This window comes from Nannospalax galili, unplaced genomic scaffold (assembly GCF_000622305.1).
Source record: "Nannospalax galili isolate Female #2095 unplaced genomic scaffold, S.galili_v1.0 scaffold158, whole genome shotgun sequence".
Lineage (NCBI taxonomy): Eukaryota > Metazoa > Chordata > Mammalia > Rodentia > Spalacidae > Nannospalax > Nannospalax galili.
This window is the reverse complement of record NW_008345290.1, coordinates 2,826,707-2,837,483: the sequence shown is the minus strand read 5'-3', so window position 1 is coordinate 2,837,483 and position 10,777 is coordinate 2,826,707. Positions and strand designations below refer to the sequence as shown.

Sequence of the window (10,777 nt, the reverse complement as noted above, 5' to 3'; positions counted from 1 at the left end):
TCAGAGTTTTGTTTGTTTTTTTTTTTTTTTTTTTTTTTTGGTTTGGTGGTGATGATATTGAGGGTTGCTTTTGTTTTTGTTTTTGAGCCAAGATTTCACATTGTATCCCAGGAAGGCCTGAACTCAGTGAGCCTCTTGCCCCATCCTCCTGAGTTCTGAGACTAAAGGTGTGAACATGTGATCATGCCTGCTTCTGTAAGCCAGTTTTAAATGGAAAATCATTACATTTCCATAAAATTGAACTCCTCATTCTTATTTAAATCACATGAGGGTAAATATATTTAAACATTTTTCTTTTTGAGATGGTCTCATGATGTAGCCCAGGCTGGCCTTGAACTCACAATCTTCCTGCTTCAGCCTTGTAAGTACTGTGTACATTACTCATGTATACTACTATGTCTATCTTCACATGCATTTCTATTAGTTAAGTCACATATATAAATTAGTTGATTTGTTAACATATTTAATTCATTGATACAATGTTTTATATTTAGTTTATTATATTAGACATGAGCACAAAATAGGAAACCAAATTATATTAGAAAACACTTTGTGAACTGTAGAGAGGGTTGTCATAGAACAGTTTCACACTGGCGTCCCACCTACCAGGTGGAGCCTCAGGGAGCTGCAGAGCCAGTTTAAGCCAGACCTATGTGAGCCGTGCTCTGCCAAGTTCCAGCTGCTAGATCATCATATGCCTCACTCACCTGTGTGAGATGCAGACACTCAGGATTGTTGTGAAGATTAAATGAGATGAGATGTAAGGTACTAAGGAAATGGCAGGTGTTCAATTAGTTATAATTATTGTTCAATTTGATCAGCACTTAATGCAGCAAGCACTTTTCAACTAATAAGTGTGTGCTTGATGATGGCCTCTTCTATGGCCTTTTCAAATATATGTACTGGCATTTTGCCAGTGTGTGTGTGTGTGCGTGTGCATGTGTATGTGCGTGTGCGTGCATGCGCATGTGAGTGCAATGCCCTTGGATTCCAAAATGGGGTATCAGATCCTCTAGAGATGGAGTTTCAGGTGGTTGTGATCCACCCAATGTGGGACATGGGTGCTGGGGACTGAACTCTAGTTCTCTGCAAAAGCAATAAGTACTTTTAACCACTGTACCATCTCTCCAGCCCCTTTTTTTCTTTTCTTTTCTCTTCTTTTCTTTCCCTTTCTTTTCTTTTTTAAAGATGGGTTTTATATAGCCCAGGCTGATGTTGAAATTCCTATGTAGATAAGGCTGGCCTTAAACTTCTGATCCTCCTGCCTTTACTTCCTGAGTGCTAGGATTACATGTGTGCATGCTATACTCCATTATATGCAGTGATGGGGGACTGAACCTAGGGCTTCATGTATGCTAGGCAAGCACTCTACTTACCAAGCTACATAACCAACCCCCACTCCCCACCCCCTTGAGACAAAGTCTCTCTACATAGTCTATTCTGGTTTCAAATTTGTGATTCTCATGCCTTAGCCTTAATCCCAGGGTACTGGGATTATATACATACAACCTTTCCCCCAACACCTGAGTCATCTGAGTTTTCTCATATGTAGGATTTTGAATCATCCTAGAAGGTATGACTAGTGGTCAAGCCTTTTGTTCAGACTGGGGTCTCATTTGGCCTATCCTCTGATGAGACCATGTTCTTACCCTCCTTCACAGGTCACAATGAAGTCCATCAGGGAGTTGTCAGGCTGTGGTTCAGGCATCAGGACATCTGCTATCTGGATGATGTTAATCTCTAGGATTCCCTCTAGCAAAGCAAGCACCATAGAGAATGTCAAAATATAACAGAAACCAAGCTGTACACTAAATGTGTGCTTTCAGTTTATTATGTTAAATTGCAATCAAGTTAAAGTTTTAGAAGGCAAGACCTTTGTTGGAGATAAGATTGGTGCCCTTATGAAGAGGCCACAGGGAGCTCACTTGTCTCCCTTGCCATGTGAGGACACAGGAGAAGGGGCCATCCATGAACCAGGAAGTGCCCTGGTATTCAGCCTCCAGAATGGTAAGTATAAATTCCTGTGTCTATAAGCCACCTAGTCCATGGTACCCCATTGTAGAAACTTGAACAGATTAAGAAATGCCCTTAACAAATCAGAAGAAAAAAAATAGAGACAGTCTTCCTGCCAAACAGAAACCCACCAAACCTGGCAATTTATCCCCAGAGCTTCCCACGCAAGTCCATGCAGCTTTTCCATCATCACCCAGAACCATTCTGTCCCATCTAGATTCTTTTTTCTAGGGCATGGTATGTGTTAGAAAGTAGCAGCCCCTTCCAGGGAGATGGTTTAGGAAAAGGTGACTCCTAGGTAGATGCAGCCCCCAGGCTCACTGTGTGGCCAAGTAGCTCTTGGACAGAGGCAGCTGACCCAGCTCCAGCTTCTATCCCATCTCCAGAAACAGTGCACAGTTTGAGCTTCCAACCCTGTTTCTGGAAACAGGGTGCATAGGATGGGCTGTAGTCCTCACCTGTCTTCTCTGCTGGACACCTTGGGGTAGTGTCTGAAATGCACAGCTAGGTATGGTGGCTGGATTATCCCCCCTTTGACACATGGAAAAGAGCGACTTTGTGAAAATCAGCTAAGGGAAGACAGTGGATGTGGTGGGCACTTCGTGCTGGCCCTTCTCTCTTCTGTCCATTCAGATTCCCAGACACCCGGGTGGGAGCCAAACCCAGGAAGGCTCATTAGCAGGTAGGCTACCCAGAGGGCCATTTCTACCAGAAAGCCTAAGGTAGGTGGGTAGGTGGGCAGAGCAGGGAAACCAGTTGGCTTGTTTACAGGACATCACCTTGGGCAGTACAAGTGCCCCTGCTCTACACCCGACCCTTCTGGTGCTAGCAAAGTGAATGGTTCTTTTTGACATCTTTTCCCACTGGTCTGCAGGCTTACCTACAATTATGATGGAGGCTCTGAAGTAACCAAATCTGTTTATCTGGCAGTTTTCATCAGCAATGTCGCTCAGTTCCATGGAGCTGTTGCTAGTAGGCACTGGAGTAGCTGAATAATAAAGGTTTAAAACAGTGGCTAAGAATATAACAGAGGAGCGGGGCATGGTGGTGCAAGCCTTTAATCCCAGCACTTGGGAGGCAGAGGCAGGCGGATCTCTGTGAGTTTCATGGCAGCTACAAACCATCCTTAACTCCAGTTCCAGGGGAATCTGAAACCCTCTTCTGACCTCCACCGCATTGCACGACACGGGTGCACTTACTTACATGCAGGCAATACACTCATACACATGCTGGGAGTGGTGGCGTACGCCTTTAATCCCAGAACTCAGAGGCAGAGGCAGGCAGATCTCTGTGAGTTCAAGGCCAGCCTGGTCTACATAGCAAGTTCCGGGATAGCTGGGGCTACAGGGAGACCCTTTCTCAAAAAAAACCAAAAAAAAAAAAAAAAGAATATAACAGAGATAACATAACATTTATTATATTTGCTCTTTGTTCTTTTCGTTTGTATTACTGTGTTTTTGTTGATTGTTTTGTTTTATTTTTTCAGACAGGGTTTCACGTAGCCCAAGTTGGTCTCAAACTCCTGATCTTATTGCCTCAACTTTCCAAATACTGGGATTACAGGTGTGGACCATCATGCCCATGAATTCATCTCCTCCAGACTCCATCTGCTCTTTAGAATACATCAAAAATTCTATACCTGTTAAATTGATGCAGAAATTTGAAATAAATGCACGAAGATTCCTATAGATTTAAGAGCTCTAAGGTACTGTGGTCATTTACTTACATAAGTAAACTACTCCCCTTTTTAAATGGAGCTGGCGAACCTGATTTGTGAAAATCAGCTAAGGGAAGGAAGACAGTGGATGTGATGGGCACTCCGTGCTGGCCCTCCTCTCTCTTGTCCCAGGGTTATTACCCATGCCAGGCAAGTGCTCTACTCTAAGCCCCACTCCCCGCTAGAGGACAGCCCCCGAATCTGGAAGAAATGAAAAGGTGAAGCCATATTAAAATGCATGGCATGGTGGTCATGATGAAATAAAGCTGGCCACAATAGAGCAAGTCATCTTTTCATTTTGGTCACAGGTGCTGGGGCTCACTCCCAGCTCCCCTTCTTTTTGGCTGTTTGCACACACATCATTTAATTGTTCTTTGCCTTTATTTGCTCACCAACAAAATAGAATTACTATTAATGCCCTCCTAGGTTGAACCATAATACCTAAATGAAATAAGGCATACAGAACTTGCTTCTCTGCCAGGTGTAATGCTCACGTCTATAATCCCAGTATTTGGGAGGCTGAGGCAGGGGGATTGCTGTGATTTTGAGATCAACCTTGGCTACATATCATATTGAGTTTCAGGACAGTTCCAGGATGACCTGGACTACTATATAAGGTCTTGTTTCACAAAACAAAAACAATTTTTTTTCCTGAGCACCAAGGAAGGAAGAAAGGGAGGGAGGGAGGGAGAGAGAGAGAGGAAGGGAGGGAGGGATGGAGGGAGGGAAAGAGGAAGGGAGGGAGGAAGAGAGGAAGGGAAGGAGAGCCCCATGTTTGAAAGCAGGAAAGATTTGTAGACATATGTATGATGATCTATAATAATTAACCAACAAACATACAAACAGCAGCAAGCCGGGCCTGGTGGTGCACACCACACTCAAGCACACATATGCATACATACACCCATACACACAAATAAATACATAAACTGTAACAAGTCATGGATATGCCTGTATTCATTCACATTAGGCCCCATTACCTAGTTCCACACTGCTTGAAAGCATTTTGAAATTGATTATGGTTGATTTAACACCTTTAAATTAAAAAGACGCAGCTTTGAAGCTGGAGAGATAGCTCAGAGGTTAAGAGCGTGTACTATTCTCGAAGAGAACCTGAGTTTAATTCCCAGCAACCACATGAAGTAACTCACAACTGCCTGTAACTCCAGATGCAGAGGATCCAGTGCCCTCTTCTGGCCTCTATGGGTACTTGCACTCACATGCATACACCCACATACAGTCCTGTACATAGTGTGGCATGGCGGTGCATGCTTTTAATCTCAACACTCTGGAGGTAGAGGCAGGGAGATCTCTGCGAGTTCAAGGCCAGTCTACGTAGTGAGTTCCAGGCCAGCTGGGGCTACAGGGAGATGGGAGACCCTGTCTCAAAAAGACCAAATAAATAAATTAATTAAATTAAATGAATCTTAAAAAAGAGGCAGTGTCTAACTCACAGGGGTTACTGACTTTTATCTTACAGTCCAACCTAAGAAAAATGATAGCAGGAATTTAATATATCTGTTTAAGTTAGCCATAGAGTCTTAAAAAAAACCAAACAAACCAGAAACCAAGCTAGTTTAATTAAAATGTAATTAGAAAAGCTAAAATTAAACCACATAATCAGATTTTTTAGACGTTAAAGGCATATAAATTTTATTTTGATTTTTACATCTGGTCTCTCTATCTATAAGGAAGATTATCAACATTTGCAGATGAAGAAATTGGTTATTGGGGCTAGAGCTGCAGCTCAGTTGGTAGGGTTCTTGTCTAGCATGCACAAAGCCCTGTGTTCAATTACCAGCACCACTTAAAAGTGGATGAGGTGGTACACACCTGTAACCTTAGCACTCAGGTGGAGCAGGAAGATCAGAAGTTCAAGGTCATCCTTGGCTATTGTTTTAGCTTGCTTCTCTGTTGCTGTGGTAAAAAACTCTGACTGAAAAACCAACTTGAGGAGGAAAGGGTTTATTTGGCTTACAGCTCACTGTCCATCATCAAGGGAAGCCAAAGCTTCCTTGGATGGAAGGAACTCAAGGCAAGAACGTGGGGGCAAGAACTGAAGCAGAGTCTGGGGAGGAACACTGCTTACTGGCTCCTCTGATCTATGCTCAGCCTGCTTTTTTGTACAATGCTGCTCAGGGGTGGCACTACCCACAGTAGGCTGTGCCCTTCCATATCACTCAAAAACCAAGAAAATGTCCCATAGACATGCCCACAGGCCAATCCAATAGAGGAAATTTCTCAATTGAGGGTCCCTCTTTTCAGGTGTGTCAAGTTAACAACTGAAACTATCCAGGACAATTGATCCCTTGTCAACACACAAACACATCACTACTAAGCCATAACCTTTCCATTTCTTGTCCTCAAGATCTCATATTAATATTAATATTACAATATAAAACATAGTGTAATTTTAAAAGTTCCACACGTCTTAAAAATTCCAATACTTTAAAAAACCAAATTCTCTTTAAAAATCCAAAGTCTCTTAACTGTGGGCTCCTGCAAAATTAAAAACAAACAAATACTTCTTGAACCGGGAACACTTAAGCAAAACCAAGTCCAGCATAGCTAAATATCAAGTTCGAGGCTAATATGGGCTAGGGAGGACCTTGTATGTATGTATGTATGTATGTATGTATGTATAAACAAACAAATAAATTGATCGGTTTACCTAATAACATACTAAAATGAAGCTATCTGTCTAAACTTGTCCAGCACAATTACATTTGCAATAGTAATTGGTATTAACCTAATTGCTCATCTATATGCATGTGGAAATGAATGGTGTTATATAAATCCTGTGAATACTATGCTGCCAATAAATGGGATGGATAGATTTATATGAACAACAACTGAAATATGTCTATGTTCATTTAGTGAAAAGAGGCAAATTCTACAACAATGCATGCAGCACAAACCCATTCACATAAAAACCCAAACAACAAACCCTACATGCACATGTAGAGTGTCTGTAAAGAAACACTGCCAGCATGAACAGGCTCAATTCTTGGGAGGAGAATGTAAAGAGGAGCTTCCACTTTTTATTCTAGACTTCTTTGGTGTTTGTTTGAATTTTTACTAAGAAATGTGTATTAATTTTACAACTTGAAGCATTTCAGAAAGGGGGTTTGGAGAGAAGCCTCAACAGTTAAAAGCACGGGTGGCTCTTTCGGAGGACCCAGGTTCGAGTCCCAGCACCTACATGACGGCAAGTTCAGCCTGGTCTACATAGCGAGTTCCAGACTAGCTGTGGCTACAGGGAAACCTTGTCTCAAAAAGAAAAATAAATCACCAAGAAAAGGCTAAGTATGGTGGCTCATATCTGTAGTTCCAGCCCTTGAGAAGCAGGAGGATGGCTGCAAGTTTGAGGCCAGCCTAGTTTACATATCAAGTTCAAGGTTAGTATAACAAGGTTTCATAAAAAGACCTTGTCTCTAACTAATTAACCACCAAATTATCCAGAAAGTACTTACTGAAAGAAGGGCTGGGTGTTGGAGCTGTGGGTGCAGGTGAAGGACAGATCCCAGGCACTGTGGCTTGGACTGTGAGGTTAAAGTTGAAGGTTCCATTGAGCACATACGTGTGATTCAAAGTGTGATTATTGGAGACAAACAGGCCAGTGTTATCCCCGAAGTCCCACTTGTAGGAAATAGCAGACTGGTTGAGGAAGTGGCTAGGATCATGAATCAGGACATCGAACACAATGGGGAGCCCTCTGAGGAAGGTTTCATCTGATGAGTTTCGGTCATTCTTCTGGGACATGGTCACAAATACGGGAATCTGATCTAGAAGACACAGCAGAAGAAAAGAAGACCTATGAATGCTAGATCGTAAAGGGATGACTATAGCAATGTTTTCAGAGCTAACTAAGCATCATGCTTTCCCTCTCATATACAAGCTTTCTAGCGTTTCCCCCAGCTAGTCTGGAAACCAGGTAGGATACAACATAATTAATATGTAAGTTTGGGGAGGGGCCCAGATGAGTCTTTTATTTTTTAAAGTTATATTTATTTGCATGTGTCTACATCTGTACATGCCCATACATGCACATGTGTACCAAGGTGTGTGTATGGGGGTCAGAGGAAAACTTTCAGGAGTTGATTCTCTTTCACCATGTGGGTCCCAGGGATTGAACTCAGGTCATCAGACTTGGCAGCAAGTGCCTTTACCCACTGAGCCATCTTGCCAATCCCCAGATGAGTCCTAACAACACAGACCACTAGGTTTTAATTCTTTCTTAACTTCCTAAGTCAAAAGAACTAAGTGCCTCATCTTCCTGTTAATTTATTGTTATCACGCACCTGTTATCTCATACAAGTCTTTCACCTGTGCAATGGGAACATATGCTCGGCCATGTCTTCGATAAACAGTGACTTCCATGACTTCAAGGCCAAGTGTCAAGTTGGCTGTGTTTATAGAAACTCTTGCTGAACACCGTCCCAGTTTTTGGAAATACTGACCTATGAGAGGAAGGGAATTTGTAGTTATTAGCAACATGGCATGATCATTAGAAGTTATTTCTTAAAGACTAGCAACTGCCCGTTAAAGGTTGCTCTGAGGAGAGAGCAGGTTGGAGGCCCCAGAAAAGGAGACAGTACTTGGCTCTATGCAAAACCCAACAGAGCAAACCTTTTTGTTACTGTGCATGTTTGGTTACAGTGAAAGAGCTCTCTTTAGTTTACAAATGCATACTTTATCAAGTTAAGATGATTTGGCACTTGAAATACATATTTTACCTATAGAAAATGCATTTAATGTAATGTGAGGTATCTGGGGGACTCAAAAAAGTTCTCTATTCTGAAATATACCTTATTTTTGTAACAATTTTAAAGCAGTTGGTGTAAGCAGATGGGTATTGCATAGCTCAGTTAAGTAGATGTTTCGGGGAGACTGGATCCTCCGCTTTCTATTCGTACTTGTGCAGAAAAATGCAGCAAGAGATGGAAGGGAAGTAGGAGATGGTAGGTACTGGGGAATGGAGCGCTTCCATGAACATCTTCCAGTTTTCCTTCTCCAACCCTTCCTGAAACTCATGGCTGCTGGTTGTGGGAGTGGCAGGTCAGTGAGTGATGGGTTTGGGGATTTCACTGACAGGGCCATGATGGCACTGGGAAAAAGCCAGCTCCAGACCAGCATAATATTTGATCTATTCTGTACTTTGTTCAATAGGTATGCTTGTTAATACTGAAGCAAACATACAGTCTTTGAGGAAGGACAAAACATTTAGAAATCTAGACGTTGTTCAACTGGAGCACATTTCAAATACGGAGCGTTAGCTGGCACCTGTGTGTGTGTGTGTGTGTGTGTGTGTGTGTGTGTGTGTGTTGATGACATTCTAACTCAGAGCTTTGCACATGCTAGCCGTGCACCTGACCACTGAGCCACATACTTCGCTCTCTGGAGACATTATTTTTGAATCAGGGTCTCACTGTGAAGCCCTGGCTGGCCTGGAACTTGCTGTGTAGACCAGGTTGGATCTGAACTCTCAGTGATCTGTTTGTCTCTGCCTCTGGCGAGTAGTAGGATTAAAGGCATGTGCTACCACACCTAGCTCTGGGGCTATTTTAAAGGAAGAATTGAGCAACCTTGTTAATAGTGACCTAACTTTGCACCCCCCTAAAATAACCACTTCGCCAACAACAGAGCAAGGTGAATAACATTTATGGTTTTTGAAAAATAGAGGGTAGGCTATGTCAGGGAAAAACAGAAGCTAGATTATGCAATTTCTAGACGGTGGCATATTATGCAACTATTAAAACAATGCATAATTTTAATATATAATCAAATTCTTGTGATAGCAAAAAACTGTGTATACATTATGCTCTTAAATAGAAATACTAGTACTGGAAACTTTGTGACTTAATGATAATCATTTCTGGTATTATTTATTGGTGGCTTTTAGTTTTTGTTTGTGTTTCTTTACATTTCCCAAATTTCCTATAGAGCATACACTTCTTTAATTCTTACTACTTTGTTTGAGAATATAAAAATTAAAGAATAAACAAAAACCCCTGTGCCATTCAAATAATATATTTTTCCATATTACTATTTTAGACTAGTCTTCTTTTGTTGTTTTAAGAGAGCTGAATCTGTTTCCTTCTTCTCATTTTAATTCTTTAATATCCTGGAGGCTTGGCAAAGTTAACCAGGAATATTCCCGCCTCTCTTTCATTGTCCACCCCAGCTAAGGAAAGCCAACAGACAGACTAGTGTTATAATTTCATTTAAAGAAGAAAAGATATGGTTCAAATTTTAAAGAAGCATAAAGAGGCTAAGAGAATTTGTAAGAACCAGACCAAGTGTGTGAAAGACGTAGACAAAATTCCATTTCTTCCATCTGTGGGGGTGAGGGAAGGGCTTCCCATCGGGGAACATGAGGTGCTGGCTCTGGCTGGTGCTGTTTCCCCAATCGCCATCCTCTGCCCAGGCTGTCCAGTTGTAAACATACAGGTCAGGAGACAATCCCGCATCTAAATGAGAAACAAACAGGTTAGGTTTGTTATCTGGCCTCCAAATTTCCCAGTGCTCACCACTCAAACACTTCCTTCAAGGCTCCCAAAACTACTACAGGGCTAAAAACTTAATGTTCAGAATGCATCCAATGACATGTTTATGACCTGCTGCAATTTTCTGTGTATATTTTGTATTTCACTGAGGTATTATATTTTTCCAGGAAACTTCCATCTGGAGATTATAATATACTTATCTTTCTATTGGGTTTCCAAATATTAGCCCTATTCAAACCAAACTACAGGATGCTTAATCTTTTCATTTGGCACGTTCTACTTGTAGCTTTTTTCCCTGACTCTATTCCTAAACACTACTGTGGCCACACCCACACCAGATCCAGCCAGGCCTGCATACTGCATTTGGCTCTCCTGCAATAGCTATTTGCCTCTTTGGATGACTCAGATAAAAAGAATCTCTCTATATATGCCTCTGTAACAGACCTACAGAGATACAGAGAAAAAAAAATCACAAGAAGCAAAATATGTAAAGTTGTTGAATCTAGGTAGTTTCAATCTCTCTGTGTGTGGTATTTTCCAT

At 41.7% G+C, this 10,777-nt stretch overlaps 1 protein-coding gene across 1 annotated transcript in view; it reads right to left on the bottom strand.

Annotated features, from left to right (window-relative positions):
- Nucleotides 1-10,777, bottom strand: part of Gpnmb (glycoprotein nmb) — a 28,071-nt gene that overhangs the window by 7,960 nt on the left and 9,334 nt on the right. Inside the window, exons 4-8 of the mRNA XM_008841465.3 lie at nt 10,027-10,200; nt 8,032-8,190; nt 7,204-7,515; nt 2,894-3,001; nt 1,650-1,752 (exon numbers count right to left, since the gene is read on the bottom strand). Coding sequence (XP_008839687.1) covers nt 1,650-1,752; nt 2,894-3,001; nt 7,204-7,515; nt 8,032-8,190; nt 10,027-10,200 — 856 coding nt within the window. The remainder of the gene's footprint in view (nt 1-1,649; nt 1,753-2,893; nt 3,002-7,203; nt 7,516-8,031; nt 8,191-10,026; nt 10,201-10,777) is intronic.